Source organism: Petaurus breviceps, unplaced genomic scaffold (assembly GCF_028583685.1).
Source record: "Petaurus breviceps papuanus isolate PSGF00001 unplaced genomic scaffold, PetGlider_PUasm1.0 90630, whole genome shotgun sequence".
Taxonomy (NCBI): domain Eukaryota; kingdom Metazoa; phylum Chordata; class Mammalia; order Diprotodontia; family Petauridae; genus Petaurus; species Petaurus breviceps.
In genome coordinates, this window is record NW_027187291.1 from 3,983,280 (window position 1) to 4,008,097 (window position 24,818).

The following is a 24,818-nucleotide window of genomic DNA, read 5'->3' on the forward strand; positions in this document are numbered from 1 at the left end:
AGAAACACCCACAAATTAAACAATAAAATAAAGTACCCAGCTGGTGTCCTCTCTTAAGGGAGAATCAGCCAATAGACACAGGAAATAAGAGGTGACCTCATCCATTCCCCAGCCATTCCCAGGCAAGCTGCCATTAGGCAGACTGCCACTTACTCCATCCTGGCCAGAGAAGACATACTTCTCTCCCAGCACCCAGCACAGAGCTTTGCCCATGGGTGCTTAGTTTGGGCAGACACATGAAGAGAAATTGACAAATCCATACCTCCACATCCACTAAAGGGCATATTACATCCTTGTACCATAGTGTATCCTTTTCTCTTCCTCTCCCCACCAAATCTGTCACTGTCTTAGGGTGAGGGTGGAATATAGTAAACATCAGAATCTTTGGGACTGCAACTAGGACCCAGCTACCCTGTCTGAATACCTTCTCCTCCGCCCTCCCCCCTCCAGCACCCGCCTGTCTGTGTCAGTCAGAGGGGCCCCAGCTGAGGTTGGGGCAGAGATGGCGGCAGCTCTGGTGCTGGTGTGGACTTACCTTCTCATAGGCAAGTGGGGATCAGCCCGCCCCAGGAGACCTGGGACTAGGGGAATGGATGGGTTAAAGAATCAGGCTGAGGGGTTGGGAGTTGGTGAGGTGTGATCAGGATGGGGTTGGAGCTTAGAAAGGTAGGTTGAGGGATCAGACTAGAAGGCTCTCTATGGGCTGTCAGGGTTGAGACTTTGGGGACTGGCTATGAGCTATGAGGTCAGGATAAAAGGGCTAGACTTACTTAGTAGGGTGGTGGGGTGCTATAGGATTGGATTGAGGGGACCTAGGGAAAAGGGGATATTAGTTCTCAAACTTCGTCCCAAACTTCTATTCCATTCCTTTTAATGGACTGGGATGGTGCTCATAGCAGCCCAGCCTGCTTCAGAGCCTGTAGCCCAACCCTGGCTAAATTTGGCAGAGAGGGGGAGGGGACTTGTATCAAGAGACACCCAGGGAGCTCAAGGATATTTTTTAACTTACCCTAGGAATCCCTATACTAGGAGAATCCAACATCCAAGCCCCCCAACATAACTCATGTCTGCTGCCTCTGAGGGGCTATAGATGAAGATAACATTCTTTCCCTAGACAGGCCGAGCCACACACCCAACTCATCCCCCCCACCCCACCCCATCCTCCTTGCCCTGCTTGCCTCTATCTATCCTCCAAGCCATCTGAGTACAATGCCACTCTCTCCACTCTATGGTCAATTCTCTACCCACATCTTGCTCACTCCACTGGATTTCCTCTTAACAATTCATCCCTTCCCTAGCCATACCCCAGTACCCACTCTTATCAAATATTATCCCTAGGAAAGATGGTATTGGATTTGGGCACAGTAAATAGTGCCAACTGTGATAACTAGGGCCTTAAGCAGGATTATGGGATGGGGGAAGGGAAATTTTCCATTAAAATGAAGTCATAACAAAGAGTAACTGATTATTGCTAATCAATCACGTCATGATTGGAAAGTATTACACTATTCAGACTACTTCTTTTCCCCCTGAAATTGAGGGCCAGGGAATCACCTGCCCCTGGTATAGTTTATTCCTCAAATTCACCACAATCTCACATCATCTCTGAGGCAGGTGCCACTCTGTGGTTTGAAAATGGCAATGTCTCCCAGCTCCTCTTGGAACATGGGAGGGACCCATCTTTGGGCATCGTGGGTAAAGGGTAGACATTGGGACAGTCCAGGGAGAGGGGAAGGAGAAAAAGTAACTACTCTTCCCCATCTACTCCCTGGCTAACCTGCCCCTTCCCCACTTCAACCTGACCTCCAGGTAGGATTCTACTCCTAGAGGTTTGCAAAACTATGTTGAAGGGAAATTGAGCCTCTGGGATTGGGACCTGTATACACTGGTGTCTCCACAGGTTTCCTGTCTAGGTTTGGAGGTATTGTGGCTCAGCAGATGCTGTACCCTCTCATTGGCAGAGTCTTCATTCATACATTGGTGCCTGCTAGTTTTCTGGATCTGTCTGATACTGGTGAGAAGGGCTACTACCCTACACCCTCCCCCAAATAAATTTCAGGAGGCCCATGGGACCTCTATGATCAATCAGGATGGAAGGGCTAAGGAAAGGGGTACTCACCTCTTCTGAAAGCTGTCTACATAGGTAACTCCTGGTGCCCATGGGGAGAGGACAGCTGTTGGATGCCTCTTCCCCCAGGAGGTAGGAGAGGTAGATGTTGAAGTACCCTTGTGCCTACTTCCCCTCTTTTTCCCAGATCCCAGATCCAATTCTCTTGTCACCTTCCATGCCCACCTACTGGGGCATCCAGATTTGCCTCAATGGCTCCGCTACACCCAGCGCAGCTCCAGTCAGCCTGGTTTTCTCTATGGGACTCCTACACTTGAAGACCGAGGCCAACAAGTCATTGAGGTATCAGAAAGAGCCCCGTGGTAACCCCAGGCATCTGAACCCTTATGTCTGCCCACCCCCTTCACCCTTCCACCTCTGGAAAATGAAGGGGTTGGGCTCAGATGAGTGAAAGAGTATCTTCTAGTTCTGACATTCAATGGCTCCCCAGAGATAGAAGGCATCTTGGAGCTTTATTTGCATGTTATTTACATATAATTTGCATGGCAATTAGTCAATATACAGCTGCACAGATGCCACCCATCCCTACTCCCTCCTCTTCTCCTTTTATTATCTCCTCCCCTTGGCAAGGCCTCCCTCCCCTTAGACTTGGCACCTCTCATCCACTCATTTCACCCCATCCCCTCCCACAGGTCATAGCCTACAACAGAGAGAGCTTTGAGACAACCCGAAAGAGGCTGGTGCTGCTGATAGAGGAGTCTGAAGGTAACACTGGCCCCCCTCCTACTCCATATCATCTTGGATCACCCCTAGAAAAGAGGAGTTAGTTGGGGGGGGACTGAGGGGCTCTGGTAAGGACCAGAAATGAGGAATTAGAGAAAATGTGAGATTTGGTATTATTAATAATAATATGAGAGTCAGGGAGTGGATTTAGGTTTTGGGAAGTTGGAAGCTGGTATTAGGGAAGGGACTGAAGAGGAACACAAAGCATTGAAGTCATGTGGGAATTTGGGCTACCATGGGGGGATTCTGTAATGAACAGGTGAAGCTTTAAAGGACTTAAGGATGGCACTAGGCTATGGGATTAGGATTTGAAGTTTGAAGAGGGGAAAATGGGAGAAGAGAGGGAGGGACTGGGGTATTGGAGCTTAGGAAGTTGGGATTGGGAATGTCAGAAAGGATAGGAGGTTTGGGGGGTTATATGGATCCTGCCCAAGGCACTTCCCTTGTCCTTCCACAGGCCCCTCACTTCCATATAAGGCTGAATTCCTGGTACAAAGCCATGATGTGGAAGAGGTGCTGCCCTCACCCATTGGTCAACGCTTTTTGACTGCCCTGGGTGGACTCTGGGTACCTGGGGAATTACAGTTACTCAACATCACATCTGCGCTGGACCGTGGGGGTCGGGTCCCTCTTCCCATTGAAGGCCGCAAGGAGGGGTAGGCTTGGTGAGGGATCCCCATGGCACTTCCTAGTTCCCTGATCTTTTCAATGCTTAAAAATGTCAAGGATGTAAGCTTTCAGTGTGGCCATTCCTCTCACAAACCTCTGGAGGGGTTTTAAGGAACCACACACAACTAGTAAATGTCAGAGGCAGGAACAGGATTTAGGTCTTCCTGAACCCAGATCCATCATTCTATCAATGACACCATGTTGCCTTTTGCACTTCCCTAGTGTCCATCAGTCAAATCCAGGGAAATTTCCTTTAATAGTCTTCCTATCCCCATTTCTTTTAATAAAAGGAGAGGGAGGAATAAATTCCTAATTCTCCTAATCTGCTGGATTGTCCCTACTCTCCAGCCCTTTCCACACACATCCCTCATGGATTTCCATCAGTCTTATAATATTTTACTTTTTCCCCACTGGAACATTTGTAATGGTAATGGAATTTAAAGATCCCCCTGTATTGGCTTGGTTTTTGGGTTGAGTGCTAAAACCCAGAGCTTGTGAATCCCACTTGTGGGATGGACTTGTTGACGTGAAAAGAGAGGGCTGAACTGGTGCCATGGATTTGGAGAGGCACAAGCAGAGGAAGAGAGGCAGAAGAATTTTTGGAAGCAGCATTATGGAAGCAGAGAGAGAGAGAGAGAGAGAGAGAGAGAGAGAGAGAGAGAGAGGATTGCTGAGGGCCAGTTCAAGCTGCCCAGGACTTTTGAGAGCTACCACCTGGAGCTGCCAAGGACTGAGGAGACATGGCTGTGATGCTGGTACTTTGTCTGTCTGTTTTGATGTTGTTTTGCCATATTCATGCACTGGTGAAGGACAGTGCTGTTGTTGCAGAGGTCCTGGAACCTTGCTGTTGGTTCAGGGGTCTGGAGACTGTTCTCAAAGTGAGCCCCAAAGAAAAGCTTCCCATCAGGGATTATATAGCCTTCTCCTGGCTCAGAGAATGTAACAACCCTCTTAACCCACTGCCCAATCACAAAGTAGCTCCTGAAAAACAAGCATCCCACCCCAGGCTCCAGGTACATTTAAGCCTAGGGGCAGGGAAGATCTTAAAAATTTACATTCCTATAACATTCAGCCCTAAGATCTTTCATGCTCATAGCATAGGCAATTTATATTTGAATTAGCACTAACACCATTTCGGTCACATTTGCAAGATACATAATTAAAGTTACCAAAGTGGCCATGGGGCCTTAAACAAACACAAAGTACATTCAGGTACATCTCTTCAATCCAAAACAAAAATGTCCAAATAAAGTTCTCTTGGGGGGAGGAGGGTGTCCTTCTCCTCACACAGCTCCAGCCCCTCCTTCCAAGTCCTGAGAGATAGCTGGGCAACAAAACCAACAGGGTGGGTCCTTGGGGGTCCATGGCCCTTCACCCCACCCACCATAGACACAAGTCCATACTTCCCCTGGGTCCCAAACTGTGGGATGCAGCAAGAAAACACATTCAGTGTTCCTGCCTTGCCACACAGTCCTTATCTTGTCCTGTGGCTGAATTCTGAACTCCTAGGTTCCTTCTCCTCCTGCAGGAGGCAGCTCCTTTTGGCTTTTGCCACAGTCGCAATGCAGGAAAATCACCCTTCCTGCTCTCAGCTCAGTGAAGTCAACATGCAGGCCATTCTTCTCTACTGTTCCATGGCTCCACAGAGTCACAGCTACCACAACTGGGAAACAAACAATTATCCCAGCCCCAATACTTTCCTCTTACTCTGCAGATCCTGTTCCATATTTGTAGCAGCAAGCACCCCAGCACTCCCAGGGTGGCTGCCAACAGCAAGGTTCCAGAACCTCTGCAACAACAGCACTGTCCTTCACCAGTGCACGAATCTGGCAAAACAACATCAAAACAGACAAAGTACCAGCATCACAGCCATGTCTCCTCAGTCCTTGGCAGATCCAGGTGGCAGCTCTCAAAAGTCCTGGGCAGCTTGAACTGGCCCTCAGCAATCCTCTCTCTCTCTCTGCCTCCATAATGCTGCTTCTAAAAATTCTTCTGCCTCTCTTCCTCTGCTTGTGCCTCTCCAAATCCATGGCACCAGCTCCTCCCAGTTCAGCCCTCTCTTTTCACGTCAACAAGTCCATCCCACAAGTGGGATTCACAAGCTCTGGGTTTTAGCACTCAACCCAAAAACCAAGCCAATACAGGGGGATCTTTAAATTCCATTACTATTACAGCATTTTATTTGTATGTACACTTTACACTCTCAGAAATAAATTTAATTCAATTAATAAGCATTTATTTTCTCTTTCTTCCCTCTCCTCCCTCCCCATAAAAAGAAAAAAAAATTCTTTTATTAGTCAATAAAAACCAATTCCCAAATTGACCATGACCAAAAATGGTCATTCTACATATCCTCATGGTCTTTTCCTCTCTCTCATCACCCCCTGCTGAGTCTCCGTGCCCTCAAGCCTACAGCGCCTCCTGGTGACTAGAGCAGTTCTTGCAGCTCAGGTGTGATCTCTTCTGGCCCAGGGTTTACATCCAAGTGGGTTCCACCAGACCCTTTTCCACCTGCTTGAAGGTGGTAGGGTCCCCTGCCAGCCATGACCGCTGCACCCAGGGCCAGCCGCCACTTCTGTCCTGCTATGACAGCTTCGTACCCCACTTCAGAGTTGACTGGTGCAATGTGTCCCTGGTGAGGAATGTGATGTCCCTGTTCTGCTAATTAATACAACTCTGCTACTTAAATACAAAAGGCAATGGTCATTTAACCTCTTTGAGTCTCAGTTTCCTTATCTATAAAGTGTGGACAATCAACCCTGCCTCGCAAGCTGGGGGGAGAGAGGGATGGGGAGGTTCTAATAGTTGTATGTGAAAGCACTTTGTTAACTAATACACTAAACAGAGGAAAGGGATAATAATTGATCAGTTGACTGGTTATTATCATTTTGGTCTGCACCTACAAGCCACTTCCCCTGCCCAATGCAGATTAGCTAGTCATCTGTAATTTAGCATCTTAGAGTAACCCTAATATGAGAGTATTGAGGTGTTACTATAAAACACACATTCTGTGGTTCTCCCTTTCTACACCAGGGGGCCTCAGCTGCCTAGCAGACATGGGCTTCCAGCCCTGAAAGATCAACAAATAAACCTTAGAGGTTATCCACCCTCCTCATTCTAGACTGGAGGAAACTAAAATCTAGAAATGTTAAGTGACTTGTCCAAGGTCACACAGATAGAAAGCCAATCTGAGATTTGAACCCAAGGCCTCTGACTCCAAATCCAGGTCTTTTTCTGTTGGACAGCAGGCAAGTAGAATTAGGGAAGGTGGGTTTGGGGAGGTCAATTCCCAAATGTGACTCCACCTGTGCTTAATGGACATTCCCCATTGCCGTCAGAGGGCTCAGGAAAGCTCAGGCTGCAGAAGTCTTCCACTATGTGAGTCTGAGAGAGCAAACTTTCCTCCCCTCCCTTGGTCCCTGACTCTCCCCTAAGCTATTCCTGGGTCTCATTCACTTCAGTGCAGTTTTTTTTTTTTTAAACCAGGTGGATAAGTCGGTACCTGCACTACCTGGGCCAGGGCCCACCTGGGGTGATGGCATTTTGGAGCACGACCCATACTTCTGCCCCCCAACAGAGGCACCCGACCGAGACTTCCTGACAGACTCCCTGATCACCCTTCTCATGCCCCTGCTGGTCGCCCTGCTTCTTACCCTGATCCTGGCTTACATCATGTGCTGCCGCAGGGAAGGAGTGTGAGTTGGGGTGGGGCAAAAAGCATGGGGCCCTCTCTCTGTCTCCCTCTTTCCATTGCTCTCACTCGATCTGAAGTCAGGGAGTCCTGACTCCATTTCTTGCATTTGAGTGATCATGGCAGTCATTTCTCTCAGGGTCCCAAATTGTTGCTTTGTTAACTGTGAGTAGGACTAGATGAGCTCTAAGATATCTTCCAGTTATGATCCTACAAATCTATACTATTATCTATTACTCTATAATTCTATGATCCTACTGATCCTATGATCTATGATCCTGTGATTCTGATACTATGATCTATGATCTTATTATTCTATGATTGATTACCCTATGATTCTGTGATCCTATGGATCCTATGAGCTATGATCCTATGTTTCTATGATACTATGATCTATGGTTCTATGATCTATGATCCAATGATTCTATGATACTGTGATCTATGATCCTGTGATTCCAGCTAGAGCCAACCTGGGTTGTGTTGGGAACCAAGGGTAGAAGCAGCCTGAACAGCGGTTTTTAGATGGGTCAGGAAGATAAGGGATAGAATTAGCTGTGTATCTCTCCTAGTTCTATAGGGAGGACCTGGCCTTTGCTGATCATTTGACCCTTTACTGACATCTTCCTCTGGGTCTTTTAGGTTCCATTTATCTACTGAATCCAGTTATCTACTGAATCCTAAATAGCACTTGTAAATGAGTGATGGTACTGACCATTATCCTGTGTCCCACATTGATTTTCAGTATTGTCTCTTTCTAAGAAACCCAGCTTTGCTCTTTGTCCCTTTCTAGCTTTGTAAGCAAATGAGCACCCCTAGTTCCTTTTGCCCACTTTGAGAAAATCAAGCCTAGAGTGTGTGCTGCTAATCACAGTTGGCTCTGGCTGGAAGCAGAGGCTGAGAAGGGGAGCTGGGGTTCTTTATTGATGCTATCCCTCTCCTCCCTACAGGTTGAAGAGAAACCTAGCTACCTCTGAGTGAGTATGATAGAGAAAAGAGGGGTTTAGGGGAGAGGATTCCTTCTCTTGGGAAAATGGAAACCATCTGAGAGAGCTGTTCATGCTAAATGTGGAAACATTTTGTTCAAACTGACTGACAGAGGTTAAGTTCTCTTTGCTGCTGAGGTTGGTGTCTTAGGTGTGGTGGGGTGAGGGGAGCCTAGTGGCAAAGAACATCTATCTTGTTCCTTCCTCTCTGGTACTTAGTAACATACATTTATCTCCTGTTCAGAAATGAAAGTGAGGACAGCTCCCCCACCAACCAATCCCCCTGCCAGTCCCTGCCTCCCAACAGAGCCTTGGTTTAGCTTAGGAGTCCTTTCATCATTCCCCACTCCCTTGACCATATTTTCCTTGTTCCCTCACCAACCTGAGGCTCCCACCAGACCCAGCAGACCATCTATCTATTTCCCTTCCTCATAAGACCAATGGACCCCCAAAGAACCCTACAGAGGCTAGTATGAAATAACAGTTCCCTTTATTCATGCCGTGCCTGCAGCTGGCCTGAGTACCCTCATCCCACTGGACTGGCCTCCTTCACTATTTCCGGGAGCAGCGGGCTTGCTTGCGGGACCCTTTTTTTTGGCGCCCCTTGGCCTTCTGCTGCTCCTCCTGGGGTGGCTGCTTCCTCTGGCGCTTCTGTCTCTGGCGCCGTCCTGCCTTCTTGCACTTCAGCTTTTTCTTGCCCATTCGGAAGGAGCCTGAGACCCCAGTGCCTGTCACCTGCTTCAGCACACCCTTGGCCACCAGCCCCTTTAGCACCCTCTTGAAGCGCTGGGCATTGCGGACCATGTTGAAGCCTGTGTTGCTAACGGCCTTCTTCAGGGTGGTCAGCGAGACTCCTCGGCGTGTCTTAGAACCTGCAACCGCCCATAGGATCACCTCAGACAGACTTGGTCTCCGGCGATTGCTTGGGCTGTCAGCTTTGTTCTCCCCTGATGCCCCTGTACCTTCGATCACCTGTCCCCCTGGGAAATTGGCAGAGACTGGGGCTACAGGTGGAGAGGGGGGCTGAAGTGTAGGGTTCCCCTCTACTTCTTCCTCCCCAGCCTGGGCTGGTTGAGGAGAATTAGGTGTTAGGACTTCCAGGTTGATGGAAGGGAAAGACTCTCAGAAGGGCCGATCCTGGGTAGTTGGGGGCTGTCGGTAGGCTGGCTGGGTGAGGCTGGTCTCTGACTCCTGGAGACCCTTCCCTTTCAGCTCTGACTAGTGGCTTCTCCTGGTGGGAGGACGGACTGAGGTTGTGTGCCCCTCGCTTGGCCCATTTAACTGATGGGATCAGGGAGAGGGGCACAAGGCAGTCTCTATGGTGACCCAAGGTAGGCATTATGACATCAGAACCCTGTCGAGGGGGTCACAGTTGGGCCATTGTTCTCTACCATGGGGGCACAGAGAGCAGAAGGGGCCTGGGTGAGGTAGGGGCAAGAATTGAACATTGGGAAAGCCAAAGTGCTCCTGCCCTGAGGGGCTCATGTTGTCTAGCAATGCATGATAAAGGGCACCTGTGGGTAATGGCATGTTGGCATGTGTATGTCTGTGTGTGCTTTGGAGGTCCCCATGGCAGAATGGGTGTTGACATGTAGCATTATGTATTGGTGGATGCAGGCACACGTATGTCATTGGATGGCCTCTGCTTGTGTTTCTGCATGGTAGCATCTCATGCTTTAGGCATGTGCAGCTTAAACACATTTTAGAACCCACCTTTCCATTCGTGTATGACAGAATATACACATGTCATAACATTTGTGTTGATGTGGTCATGTGGAGTGATGAAATATATGTGAAGAAGTTGGAGAAGGAAAAGAGGGCCTCTGGTTCAAGCCATAGAAAAAAAACACTCAGATTATCTCCCCATATCTGTGTGTTACTGGATAATGACAGTAGCTAGCACATAATACTTTCAGTTTTGTTAATTGCTTTACAAAGATGATCTCATTTGATTCTCACAACCACTCTGTGATTAGTTGGCAATATTGTCCCCATTTTATAGATGAAGAAATTGAGGCTCAGAGAGGACAAGTAAGTTGCCCAGGGTTTCATGGCCAGGAGGTATCTGGGAGGGAAGAAGGGATTTAAATTCAGGTTTTCTTGACTCCAGGAAACCCTAAGGTTGCTGCTTCATGATCTTCTCTTTCCTCATTAATCTCTACTTTAGAGGGGAGGCTGTAATATAATGCCAAGGAAAGGCAACTTCCCAAGGTTCAAAATACCAGCATAGGTGCTCTCCATTTTATTCAGTGACCAACCAAGAACAGAGAAGATCAAAATATGACATCATTCAAAATACAGCATTTACTAAGCGTGATTAAATAATCTCCAAGGACTACCCCACCCCAGGACCTTCCACTCATTCAATCAATTACAAAGTCCCGGTTCTAAATACTACTCCACCCCTAGGCTGTACCTTCATTTAGTCCACCACAAAGCCCCTCTTCTCAAATGGAGATTAGTTTCCAAACATAAGTAAAGTACCTTCATTTGTTCAATCACAGAGCACAAAAAGGTCAAAAGTTCCCCACCCCTGGATCACAATTGAATCTACCCCAGAGTTACATCAAGTTTAAGCACAGCACTTAATACCCAAATGGAGGTCTTTTCTTCATCTTGACAGGAGGCAAATTCTCAGCAATCTTAGTTCCTGGGGAGACAAGGCTTAGCAAGGCCACAAGATACATTGCCAGTCTCTTCATTAATTCATCCTCTGTCTGTAGAATAGTCCTAGAACCCCTGAAAACATTAGCAAAACCCTCTCCCAGGATTTCTGTAAACATACAACCAGAAAATCCTTCTTCAGGGCTTCTGAACCAACAGAAAGGTTCCCAGACCCCTGCAACAACAGCACTGTCCTTCACCAGTGGACAGTATTCACTCTCTGTCTGCAGGACAGTCTCAGGGCTTCTTAACCAAAAGCCAGGTTCCAGGACTTCTTCAACAACAGGACTGTCTTTCACCAGTGGACAAATCTGGCAAAACAACATCAAAACAGACAGACAAAGTACCAGCAAAACAGCCATGTCTCCTCAGTCCTTGGCAGCTCAGGGGGCAGGTCTCAAAAGTCTAGGGCAATTCAAAGCGGCCACCAGCAATTCTCTTAGTCTCTCTCTCTCCACGAGGTGCTGCTTCCAAAAAAATGTCTTCTGCCTCTCTCTTGTGTCTCTCCAAATCTACGTCACCAGCTCCTCCCAGTTCAGGACTTTCTTTTCACATCAACAAGCCCATCCCACAGGTGGGATTAACAAGCTCTGGGTTTTAACACAATCAATTTGAAAACCAAGCCAATACAGGGGAATCTTTCATTGCCATTACTATCACACTATTGTATACCAAGCTTTGTGCTAGGCATTGGAGTGGGGGCTGGAACACAATAATGAAAACTCAGATCCTGCCTCAAAGAGCCTAAAGTCTAATAGACTGTAATTTTTCTAGGCTCCTGAGACTGCACCTGTTTGTCACTATGAATAAGCCTCTCCCCACATGTGACTTGGAGTTTTAAATCATATCAGAGGTCTAGTTTGCCCCTGTGTGGAATACTAGAGCTGCCCTTTAGAGCTGTAACTAGGGCAAGGTGACTGGTACTTTGTCTCAGGGCACCTAAATATAGAGGGGAATGACAGCACTCTTCACTGTGTAAGAAACAAGCAAGCTTAGGTCCTAGTTAGCAAGAATAATTAGTTAAAATTGGAAGCTAGTAGATGCCATTTTATACTGAACTTTCCTTAGTCAGAGACTTGTGCTGGACACCAGGAGCAAAACCCAGAGGAAGGTCACACAGTCCCTGTCTTCAAGCAACTTCCAGTGAAATAGAGGAAACAGGACACACGGTGAGAGGCAGTCTCATTCAATAAGCATTTATTATTCACTGTTAGTTAGGCATCATGTTAAGCACTAAGGATACAAAAACAAGCAAAAACATTCATGGTCATTGCCCTCAAGGGGCTCACATTCTGATTGGAGAGACAGCATACAAACAAGTATGTACATAGAAAACCTCAGTGGGAAGGCATTAGCAGCTGTGGAGGACAGAAAATGAATGCAGAAGCTAAGATGTGAACTGAGGCTTCAAAAAAAAAGAGTCAGGAAAGATAGCAGGCAGGAGGTGAGGAGGAAGAACATTCCAGCACAAGGAACATCCAGTTCCAGGCATGGAGTTGAGATGTGGGGTATTGTATTTGAGGAGCAGGATGTAGGCCGGGATTGCTGGATATAGAGTATATGAAATGTAAGTACTGGGTTTATAATCAGAAGGCTCATCTCCTTGAGTTCAAATTCAACTTCAGACTCTTATTAGCTGTGTGACCCTGGGCAATTCACTTAACCTTGTTTGCCTCTGTTTCCTCATCTGTAAAATTAACTGGAGGAAGGAAATGACAAATCACTCCAGTATGTTTGCCAAGAAAACCCCAAATGGGGTTGGGAAGAGTCAGACATGAGTGAAACGATTGAATGACAAAAGTGGAGAAAACTGGCCAGGTCAGCTTTTAATGCCACACAGAGAATTTCATTTTTGATCCTGGAAGTAATAGGAGGCCATGGGGTTTATGGGTCCCAGGGGTGACATGGTCAGACTTGTATTTTAGGTAAATCTCTTGACAGCTGAGTAGAGAATGAATTGACACAGGGAGGCCAATTGGGAGGAAATATTGCAACAGTCCAAGGGAGAGGTGATGAGGGCCTGTAATGGGGCATATGGTAGGATGGTTGCTATAAGGGAATGCAAGATGCAAATGTAGAAACAACAAGATTGGACAAGATTAGACATGTGGAGTGAGTGTGAGGAGTGAAGAACGACCCCAAGGTTATGAGCATGGGTGACTAGGAGGATAGTTGGGAACTCAGCAGTAATGGGGAAGTTGGGATGAGGGGAAAGAAGATAAGAGACAAGGGAAGACTCTGGGACAGAATTGTCAATTCCAGGACTGGAGAGCTGGAGGGGACAGGGACAGGTGGAAGGAACCAGGCAGGTCTGTGGAGCAGGAAGGGGTGAGATGGGGGATTTAAAGGAAAGGAAGATGTGAGCATAAGTTTGGATGCATATAGAGGCCAAGTCAGAGGCAGGGAATTCTAGGAGATGGGATAAGACTGGGAGGTGGGCAGACTGGTGAGGGGGGAAGCAGGGACAAGAGGGAAGGAGATCAAGTTATGGAGTAAGGGCTGAGTGCTTTATGGTTACCATGGACATGTCATGGAGTTTGTTTGTTTTGCTTTTTTGGAGGGCAATTGGGGTTAAGTGACTTGCCCAAAGTCACATGGCTAGTAAGTGTGTCAAGTGTCTGAGGCCAGTCATAGGATGTTTAAGACACCCAGGTGAGGTGGGCATTGGGGTTCCATAAGTGACAGAGGCAGTATCTCTCTGTTTGATGCACCTACTTCACTGTTGTTTCCATATTATGATAACTGTGACTGAACAATGACCAAATTAAGGTTGGGGACTGGGGTAAAGAAAGGGGTTGAGATGGCATCTAGGGACTGAAAAGGAATCATAAGAATGGAACTTAGTGGAAAGAGCACTGAATTTGGAATCAGAGGACCTGGGCTTGAATCACAGCTCTGCCTGCTTGATTTCCCCGGGCCTCAATGTCCTCTTCTGTAAAATAAGGGTGTCAAGTTAAAGTAAATGATCTTGTAGGATCCATTCCATATTTTGATTATTTATATAAAGAAGAAAATGAAAGAATCCAAGATCATAGAAACATTGGGAGGTACTGCATGTTTGATGGAAGGCCTGCTGCTCTCCATCTCTGGGATGAGAGAAAGGGGCTGAATTTGTAGTCAGGGAGCTTGAGATTTGACTTCAAAGAATGGATTATGAGAGTTCTGCAACCCTGGCTGATGCCCCAACTGTGGAGGGTGTGACTTTTCCTTCATGGAGAGGTGTCTTCAAACCTAAGAAAGATTCCTAGTTTTCTAGTTAGAGACAGGGTCAGGGACAAAATGTCATGACGATCCTTATTCTGCGATGATCACACAAGCTGGCACTATGCCCAGATTTGTTCTCCCCCAATGGCCCTTTGTCACCTGGCACCTGACCTCCTATGGCACTGGCAGAAATTAGGCAGGGGGTGCTGACGTGTGAGATTGCCAAGATGTGGTGTATTTTGGGTCTGCGTGTGGATGTGATTTGACATGATGCCCCCCCCCAAAATATTCTGCCATATTCTCCACATACAGGTTCTGTACATCTTGTCCTGCTTCCCTCACATTTTTATTGAGCATGTAGCTTGGTCTGCTACCAAACATGAACTTTGTGGCATGGGAGGGAGACAAGCATCTTCTACCACATTCCCCTATGTCAGTCAGATCCTTGTAAGTGCTGATTCCCCTGTTTTCTCCTGATTCCCCCAACAGCATCCAGATGGTTCACCACAGCACCATTCACGGCAACACGGAGGAGCTGAGGCAGATGGCAGCAAACCGATCAGTGCCGCGGCCTCTTTCCACCTTGCCCATGTTCAACGTGCGCACGGGTGAGCGGCTGCCTCCCTGCTCTGACATTGCCCAGGTGCCCCTCATCCTGGACCAGCACTGAGGACCTCTGACCTATCCAGGTGAGTCAACTAGACAGGAAATGGGTACACCATGGGTAGCACCAACCTCTCCCACAAATAGTCTTAGTACAGGGCTGGAGGTGGGGGACCTTTACTCAAAGGGGTGGGAACAGATTTCCCCATTTACCAGCAGGGAAATCCAGAGTGCTTGGCATCTGCATATAACTGTTTTTCTATGATCCTACCCCCACTCAAACAGTGTATATTTTTTTAAAAGAGTTGGATTTGGAGACAGGGGACCAGTGTTCAAATCTTGATCATCTCCACAAAGAAAAAAAATCACATATTCCATAGTTTGAGCGTCCCCCACTCCAGGTTTACAGAACCCTCATGAGTCAATTCTTTGAAGTGGAACTTCAGTCATCTTGGCTACAAATCCAGCCCCTTTCCCTTGTCCTTTTGTCACTCCCTACATAACCTTGGATAGGTCATTAAATCACTGGACTTTAGTTTCCCAGTCCACAAAAATGAGAGCTTTGGACAAAGGTGATCAATAAGGGTTCTTATTACTATAAATACTGCATGTTGTTTCCTCCTCCACTCCTCCCCTACCCCGGAAAAAAAGAGATAAGAGGACAGAATCCATCCTAATCCCTCTTCTAAGTTCCCCAGAGGCTCTAATGTTTTTTGGGCAATGAGCAGGGTCACTGCTCTCCCGGACCCCATGGGGAATCTCACTCTCCAAATTGTAGGCATCTATGACGACAAATGGAGTCTGAATGCTACTTGACTCCAACAAATATATAGTAGATGGAATAAACTTTGGGTTCCCTTCCAATTCTAAAACATTGTGATTTTGTGTCTTGGCGCCGCCATGATTTTATGATACGAGGTAAGAGAAACTGGCTCTGCTCTTCCCTATTCCCCACTCCTGGCCTCACTATTTCCTTTCTCCTTCCCTCTAGGGAATGGCCACATCCCATCTGAGGAATCCAGCTGCTGTTAAGATGAATCACTTACAAGGGGCCATGCTGGGGTATGGGCTGGAGCCAGGGTGTGGGAAGTGGTAGGGGCCAAGAGGGACTGGAGAAAGAAAATAAATTAATCTATCTGCAGGTGACTCCGGGCTCCATTCTCCCTCTAGCAATCCCTCACCTCTCTCTTCTTTCCTTTCTTATTTCCCTTTCTGATACTTAAAATGGCTGGAGATCCTGATGTTTGTGATATGGGGGAATCTGGAATCTCCAAGTAATAGGCTTCCTCATATCTGGCGAATTATTCCCATATTGGAGAGTCACTATTCTCCAAAATTCTCTAGTCCAAGGGTGTTTAACCTTTTTTGGTGTCATGTCCTCCTTTGGCAGTCTGATGAGGTCTATGGACTCCTCAGAATAGCATGGGTCTTCTAAAATCCATAATTGAAGGAAGGGATTAATTTTAGTTAGAGGTTAGTGAGAAAGAAAAAAATATATAATTACCTCTCCCCTCCCCCCAATCCAAGTTCACAGATTCCATGAGTCTATGGATCTGTAGATCCCAAGTTAAGAACCTGTAGGGAGTCAGGGATAGAGAGGAAGGGAACGCTAGAAAGATAGAGAGCTCCTTGTATGGTTGGGAGTCTGGAATCAACCTAGAAAACTAATTGATTATCAGTCTATCCATTCTTCCACCTTCTAGATTGAAAAACTCTTGTAGACACAGCCTTGTTCTGGGAACCAAAGATGCATTTGCAATGAGGAGACAGATCCTGGAACTTGTAAAACTCCATGTCTGATGGAGGAGAGAGACATGGTTGTCTGGGGTCCCCCATACAAGCCTGAACTCTGAAGATATACACTGGGGACCTGTCCTTGGGCTTTGTGTTCTGGTGTTCAGAAATGTGGGAATTAAGGAGCTAGGAGGAGACAGAAAAGCATCTTTAGGCACTGTGTCTCAAGGGAAAACAGTCCTACCCTGATCTACTGCATGTCACCGGGAAAATTGTTCTCTGTGAAGGATTCAACTCTGGGCCTTAGGCAACTTCCTAGGGTCCCAGACCCTCTGCCAGAGCCAATCCAGACAACCTGCCTTTGATTCCTGGGCTATCACCCTCTTACTTATCCATATTCTTGGTCACAGGGTGCCTTCCCAGACTCCTCTGGTTCCTGAGCTGGTTTGGCTCCTTCATTCTGGGACCCACTTCACTGAAATCCTAATTCTCTCCTATCTCCCTTCTGCCAAGGTGCTCAGCCCTTTGCCTTTGCCCATTTTCTTGGCAAAGGTGCAGGAGTAGTCTACTGTTTCCTTCTCCAGATCATTTTATAGATGAGAAAACTGAGGCAAGTAGGGTTAAGTGACTTGCCCAGGGTCACACAGCTAGTAACTGTCTGAGGCCAGATTTGGGCTCAGGAAAATATATCTTCCTGACTTCAGGCCTGAGGTTCTATCCACTGCACCACCTAGCTGCCCACTCCCAAGATCAAGTGACCCTAAATTTCTTAAGGAGAAGATGATAATAATAATTCGATATTTATAAAATATTATTATGATTTTTCAAAACATTTTACATGTTATCTCATTTGATTCTCACAACACTATGAGACATCATTTCCATTCTCTAAGATAACAAAGCTAAAATAGATTAAGTGGCTTGCCCAGAGTTCACAAAATTAGCTGATAGCAGGATTCAAACTCAGGTCTTCCTGACCCTAGGACCTCTATCCCCTACCCCAAGTTGCATCTAAAATGCTTTGCCTAATGACAGTGTTCTAGGTTGGCTCAACCCAATCCTGATTTTTTCTGGGCTAGGTATATCCAGCTCCCTCAGAGAAAAGTGACATCTTCCCCTGGGCTCCCTGGATCAGGCCCATTGTATCCATTCTTCCCATTCCAAACTTGATGTTAACCAGATGGGAAGCAGTTGGCTGCCATGCCATAGCCATATTCCATCTCCAGGCTTCAGGTTCCCCTCATGGTAAGGGGATGAGGGAGCCCCCAGCAAAGCTTTCAGCAGCATTTTCTGCCACTGTCTCCTGTCCTCTGAGCTGGGACCCTTCTGTCTTCTGGCAGTAGGGTCAAGGATCTCCCTGGATCCCCCAAGACTTTCATAATGTCCCCCTGCTTTCCCCTCCCTTCTTTCTCTTCTAGTCTCCTGGACATCTGTCAGCATCATGGCAAACCCCCCCAAAATCATGGCCACATTACTTTGACATTCAATTTAAAGCTTTGGAACAGTCATCCTCTCGGTCTCTTATCTTCCCTCCAACCTGTAAGAGTCTTCCTAAAGGGAGATGGAAGAGTTTGCCCCTTTTCTTGGTCTTGTTTCTGTGTCTTGTGTCCACTTTTAGGCAGGAAGATCTCTTTTTTTTTTCTGAGCTCAGTCTCTCCTGCCAAAACCCATTTATAGAATCACAGAAGGTCAGCACTGGACGGGACCTTAGAGGCAATCTGTTAAATCCATCCATTTTACAAATGAGAAAACTGAGACCTGGGATGGTCAAGTGACCTATGCAAGTCATACAGGAAGCATTGGAGACAAGATTTAAACCTGGGTCCAATTCAAAAAAATCCAATTCCTGAGCCTTTGCTTTTTCCATTATATTAAGGAGCAGCATGCTTCTCTCTAAGCAATTGAAAATCCAGCTACTCCCTTTTCTCCTCTTAACCAGAAGGTCCTAACGGCTCCTCCCTTCTCTCCCCTCCCCTGACTCTAGTCTGAGAAAGACACAGAAGTCCTTGTCTCAATCCATGGCAGAAGGGGCGTGGCACCAGGGAAGGCCTGGGAAGAGGGGCTGGAATGATGACAAACCCATGTTAGAATCAGGAACTCCTCCTCTTCTTCCCCCCACACAAACACACATTGGTCCTTCATGACAACGCCTGTGAGCATGCACACACACATACACACACACCCACAAACAGTGCCAATTCCACACCCACCTACACAGCTGCATTCCCTCATTCTCTCACAAGGCAATCTACAGGCCAGCAGCCACGCACAGATTCACACACTCATGGGCAAAGTAACAAACAAATGGTTGAACAAAATCCACTCTCCCTCCTGCATCTCAGCAACACTCACAACTTTTTGCACAGGACCACACCCTGTGTCTGATCCAATGAACAGCCACTGGACCAGAGAATTGGGCTGCCAGCACTCCTTCGAACTCCCTGCCCTCTCCATCCCCATCCCCCATGTAGAATCTGACCCCCAGCCAATACCTATTTGTCATCTATACAGACACACTATCAAAAATAATCACCACACTCATGAACACACACATACATGCAATCTGCTCTAAACTAGGCCTGGTCTTCCAAGTATATATTTCTCTGTTATGCTCCTGATTTCTTGCACTGGGCCACATGAAGCCCACGTCAGACCAGTACCCCTTCCGCACACAAAACTTCTCTCATTCCAACTCACACAAGAGTGGACATGGAAGTTAGTCACACATGCCAAGATATACGAAGTACCCACAAAGTACAGGCTCTCTTCTCTACTGCCTTCTTTGAGCCAACCCCCCATCCCCCACCCCAAATATTCCTAACACTTCATTAAGGGCCCCCAGTGAATTGGGTGAACAATTAAATGTATACATGTCATCTCAAACATGCAAACATACTCAAACCCTCTCATACACATAGATGATGACACTCTTACATAGCTCACACACAATTCTGATCTCACTCAGTCATATCCTGACAGTAATACACAATCCCACCATACTGACAACCTTGTTCAACCCAACACATTCTGACACTCCCAGTTACTCACAATCAGGCTTTCCTAGGCACTCATGGTTGCACACATTCTCTGACATTCTCACACCTACCCAATCACACACACTCACGCCTGCCCAATTACTCTCAGTCCACAGTCACACACACTATGACACTTCCATACACAGTCACCATCACACACACTCTGATGTTTTTGCAGAACTACTCACAATCACACTGTCACCTATAATTGCTCACTCACAGTTGTACACATATTCATTCTCTCTGACACGTGCTGTGGTCCATTTCTCCAACCTTATGAAATTCAAAAATTACCCACATAAAACACAAACCCTTCAACATACTTGGCCTCTGAAACACCATATACACACACTCTCTCTCTCTCTCTCTCTCTCTCTCTCTCTCTCTCTCTCTCTCTCTCACACACACACACCACTCCCCTCTCCTCTCTCTCTCTTTCTCTCTCCCCTTCTCTCTCCCACTCTCTTCCTCTCTCTCTCTCTCCCCCTCTCTCTCCCTCCATCTTTCTCTCTGTCTCTCTGTCTCTCTCTCTCTCTTACACACACACACACACACACATCCCTTCCATATATTCTCCCTGGTCACCATTCACCTATATGAATTGTCTTCCTTAGAAGAATGATAGCTCCCTGAGGACAGGGACTGTTCCTTTTAGAAATGATTTGTTTCCCTAATACTTAGCCTGGCACATAGTAAGCACTTAATAAATGCTTTTTCATCCATTTTTTTTCATTCATGGTCTAGGGATCTCATCCATGCACAGGCCCTCCATCTTTCCTACGTCTACTCTTGGTCTTACCTGTTTTCTTCCAGTACCTAACTCATATGATCAGAGATTTGGAGGCAGAAAGGATCTTAGTGATCTGTCCAACCCCCTCCTTTTTCAGATTAAGTAATTGAAATATCAGAATTTGTCATCACTCATGCACACAGCCCCATTGAGACATACACCCCCTCTGTCATACCCACAGGGAGCTGCACACCTGTCAAACTCACTTCCACATTCATAGGGCATATCATAGGTACCTGATAAATATTTATTTGTTCTCTCTGTCTCTTTCTCTCTATCTCTGTGTCTCTCTGTCTCTGTCTCTCTCTCCTTCCCTTCCTTTCCTTCTCCTCCATCTCTCTCTCTTCTCTCTGTCTTTCTTTAGCTGTCTCTCTCCTTCCCTTCTTCCCCTCCTCTATATCTCTCTTTGTCTCTGTCTCTCTGTCTCTGTCTCTCTCACACACATGTATCCTCTTCTATTCAATCATTTTCTTCACATAGTCATAAACATTTTCTCGTACACCCTGACATCTAGGCATAGTTACAGTCTGACACATATAATATCCACAGAACAGACAAAATCACACACATTTTCTCATACCCCATCACACACACAATCCAACACAATCACACAGATTCAGGTGCCTGTTTGAGTGCATACACACTCATAAATGGCACACATCACAGTTATAAACACATTCAGATATTCTCATACACACAGTCACACACACAAATACACACCAATTCTTCCCCCTCCCACAGTCTAACAGAGGGAGTCACACACATAATGTTTAAACTCCACCCTTTCACCCTCCATCCCCCCCAAAACAGCGCTTGATTATCCCAGTCCCTCTCTCTGGACTCAAAGAAACCACTCTGTCTCACCAAATCCAGGGGTCAGGGTACCCGGGAGAGGATCTAGAGCCATGGAAAAGGCAGGATGGAGAGAAGAAGAAAACCAATCATATGGAAATACTAGCAGGAGACAGTCTGAATCCAGCGAAGCTGGGGTCAGTGCAGGAGGGAAGTAGAAGCCTGGAGGGTTGGGAGGTCGAACCCAGGCACCAGGGGAGCCTAGGGCTTAAAGACCAAGAGAAGGAACTTGGGAATGCATCCAGCATGTCCTCTTCTTTCTGGAAAGCTGCTGGATTCAGACTTGATTCCTCTGTCCCAATCCTGGGAAAACTAGTAAGAATCCTGCATCGGAAGATGGTGAAGATTTTCCCTCCCGAACAGAGAAGGGAGTGAGAAACCAGAAGAGTCAGCAAGGTGCCTGAAGACAGAGGGGTCACATGCATCGGCAGGGTCTGGGGGAACAGGGCCCCTTTCAGCTCTATTTAGAGCAGCTGTGATGTCAGCAGGAAGAAGAGAGGGAGGGCTGGAGCCAGGGATGCAGTTACAATGATCCTTTTGTCCCCCACCCCAGCCATCCACAGCTACACAACTGTAGAAATATCACAAAAACACAAACTCACACCTTCACAGATAGACTTCCAGGAGCGTATGCACTCAAACATGTGTGAACACAAACACATATACACCTTTTTTTACATTTTCTTGTCTCTCACACATGCTCATTATGTATTCCTTTGCCTTTCCCCACCCAACAAAATAATCTCTCCTAAACATGTAAATAGTCTTAATTAATCACACACTCACAAACATGTTTTCTTCATTCTATTTGTTCTATGGTCACCTTTAGAGCACTTTTTTGTACTAGATACTCTTATGCCTTATGAGAACTATTGAAGATAGAGATTCCCTGCCCTCAAGGAGCTTACAGTCTAATTGGAAAGCTTATTTTAGCAATGGTCACAGAGGAAGGGCGTAGGTGGGAGTAGTAAGTCAAAAGCTACAATCAGTAGTACTCATGAGGAAATCAGCTTTCTCAATCCTAATGCTATCTATAGGAAACAGATAAAAGGAAGGAGAAGAGAACCTTTGGGTTATTGTTCCAAAGTTGCACTTTATACTGTGACTTCAGATCTGATTTATAAGGAAGGAAGGAGAATAAGATGGCCATGTGACACCTCTTTGTGGCAAAGGTATGGGCCTCTGAAGATATGATTACCTGAGCAGCTTTTTACTATGTCCTTAACGTATGCATATGTCCCCTGGGAAAGCCTGATGTGTCAGGCTGTGCTACAGGCTGCCTGAGATCTTAGGTACAGAGAACACCAAAGGGCATAGGAGCAGCTAGGTGGCGCCATAGTGCACAGAGTGCTGGGCCCAGAGTCAGGAAGACTCCTCTTCCTGAGTTCAAATCTGGCCTCAGTCACTTACTAGCTCTGTGACCCTATGCAAGTCACTTAACCCTGTTTGCCTCAGTTTCCGCATCTGTAAAATGAGCTAGAGAAGGAAATGGCAAACCACTCCAGTATATTTGCCAAGAAAACCCCAAATGGGGTCACTAAGTGTCAGACATGACTGAAAAGTGGTTAAACACCAACGAACACCAAAGAACAAAGGGCAGGGCAGAAATGATTCTGTGTTACGAGGATGGTGTTAGCAGCGGCCTGGACAATCCTTAACTTTTTTCCCATCCTCTGGTAACTTCAAGTCCAGCAGGTCTTGAGCTCATGTACTAAATACCCACACAGTCAAAGGTAGATTCTGAGTGCATGTCCCGACAGAGCAGAAGTGGTCATTTCATCACAGACTGGTCCACTTCCCATGTGCATATGGGCATGTAAATGGCTTCCTTAGAGTAGGGCAGGAGTTTCTTGGCCAGCACTCTCTGCTGGGGATACTCTCACTGATGTGTCTGGCCAGTGATCTCCAGACCTAAACCCTTGTGGTTCCCTGAACCCCCAGGAGAGAGGAGGTGTTATCTCCACAGTTCTGAAAGGCTCCAAGGCCCCAGAGGCTCTAATATTTTTTTACTTAACTGTCATTTATTTACATGTGATTTAATTCTCATATTACATTCGATCCTGAGAGGCAGTATAATATGATGGGAAGACCCCTTGCCTGGGTATGACACTCACTATATGTATGGGCCATGCCAAGTTACTTCTCATTCCTGAGTGTCAGTTTCCCCATCTGTAAAAAGGGCATAACTGCAATCTGTCTCACTGGTCTGTTGTGAGGAAGCCTAAAATTATTATTAATACAGTGAATTTATTATCCTGGTAGCTAGGGGCACAATGGACAGACTTCAAGGCCTGGAGTCAGGAAGACCTGAGTAAAAACTGAATTCAGACACTTAATTAGCTGTGTGACCCTGGGCAAGTCACTTAACCTGTCTCTACTTCAGTTTTTTTTCATCTCCAAAATGGGAATAATAATAGTACCTCCCTCTTGGGGTTGTCATGAGGATCAAATTAGATGTCATAAAGTACTTAGTGCAATGCCTGGCCCCTAGTAGGGGATTAATAAATGCTCATGCTTTCCCAATGCTATCTATAAAATAGAAACCTCCCTCTTCTGTTCCTTCTCCCCTGTTGTGTCCTCAACCAGGAAACAGACTGGAAAGAAGGTCCAGATGCTTGATTAATGTGGTGTGGTGAATAAAGCACGGGCCCTGGAGTGAGGAGGACCTGAGTTCAAATCTGGCCTCAGACACTGAACATTTACTAGCCATGTGACCTTGGGCAAGTCACTTAACCCCAATTGCCCTGCCTCCCCCCCCCTCCAAAAAGCAAAAATAAAATAAAATAAAATGAGGTGATTGTACCCATGGTCTCTGAGGTCCCCTTGAACTCTAAATCTGTGGTTCTGGGAGAAAAGCCAGATGTTGATCAACTTTTTCTTGCCTTTAAAATGTGGACCCTCAGATGGGGAGATAGAATTAAGGAAGTGACTGCCAATGGTGACACCAGGCAGACCTGCATAGAGGATATCTGGTCCTGAGATGATTAGGTTGAGACTAGCTTGGCCCCTCTCCCAGCCCTGTTTCTCTCCTTTCCCTCTCTTCCCTCCCTTTCCCTATTGCCCCACCTTCCCTTCACTCTCCCTCTTCTTTCCCTTGACTCCATCCCTAGCCCAAAAGGCTGGCTCCTGTCCCTGTAACTGCTCCTCAGGCTCATTTTACCAGTGGAAGCTAGCATTTGCTTTCTGGAGGCATGATCTCTTTCCGCAAAGTGTTGGTCAGGTCTATTCTATCACAACTCCAATATTCTATGACCCTATGGGCGCCCAGGTCCATTTCTCAGAGGAAGCAAGTTTTGTTGATCTAAGGTCCTCCCTTGAAAGAGAACTCACAGTATGACCTTAGATAGGTCACTTCCTTTCTGTGGGTCTGAGAGGGGCTGGACCAACTCTCTCCCCACTGATAGCTTGGACTTTGGATTCTAGAAGAGAAGCCTAGACTTATTCAGGAAATTCTCCCTTAGGTTTTCTGGATCTCTGTATCTTAGGAACCAGGGAAACACCACCTTGAGCCAGATGCAAGCTGTTGGGGGAAGGGGTAGATTCTGGTAGCTAAGGAGGAATGAAGGAGTACCCCTTTACTGCTGCCCTGGGAAATAGGTTGTCAGCTGGGAGAAAAAAAGATCATTGGGACAAACCTTAGGATGGGGGGAGAGAGAGGGAGAGGGGGAGAAACAGATAGACAGATAGATAGACAGACAGAGACCAAGAGACAGACAGGCAGAGAGAGAGACAGAGAGAGAGA

At 46.6% G+C, this 24,818-nt stretch overlaps 2 protein-coding genes across 3 annotated transcripts; one reads left to right on the forward strand and one right to left on the reverse strand.

Annotated features, from left to right (window-relative positions):
- Positions 1 to 439: 439 nt before the first annotated feature.
- SGCA (sarcoglycan alpha) lies at positions 440 to 15,811 on the forward strand. 2 transcript variants are annotated; one of them, XM_069064407.1, is made up of 10 exons: positions 464 to 545; positions 1,901 to 2,014; positions 2,256 to 2,410; positions 2,761 to 2,833; positions 3,309 to 3,507; positions 5,993 to 6,155; positions 7,007 to 7,215; positions 8,159 to 8,185; positions 14,552 to 14,751; positions 15,657 to 15,811. In XM_069064407.1, the coding sequence occupies exons 1-9, from the start codon at positions 503 to 505 to the stop codon at positions 14,730 to 14,732; spliced, it is 1,164 nt and encodes a 387-aa protein (XP_068920508.1). In that variant the 5' UTR covers positions 464 to 502; the 3' UTR covers positions 14,733 to 14,751; positions 15,657 to 15,811. The 2 variants fall into 2 exon arrangements, with proteins under 2 accessions (XP_068920507.1, XP_068920508.1); XM_069064406.1 differs by lacking the exon at positions 8,159 to 8,185 and having other exon boundaries at positions 440 to 545.
- Positions 8,237 to 9,724, reverse strand: LOC138143203 (histone H1.9-like). Its single transcript, XM_069064450.1, has 2 exons — positions 9,586 to 9,724; positions 8,237 to 9,315 (listed from the first exon to the last, which is right to left on the reverse strand). Exons 1-2 carry the CDS (start codon positions 9,722 to 9,724, stop codon positions 8,747 to 8,749), a joined length of 708 nt encoding a protein of 235 aa, XP_068920551.1. The 3' UTR covers positions 8,237 to 8,746.
- Positions 15,812 to 24,818: the final 9,007 nt, after the last annotated feature.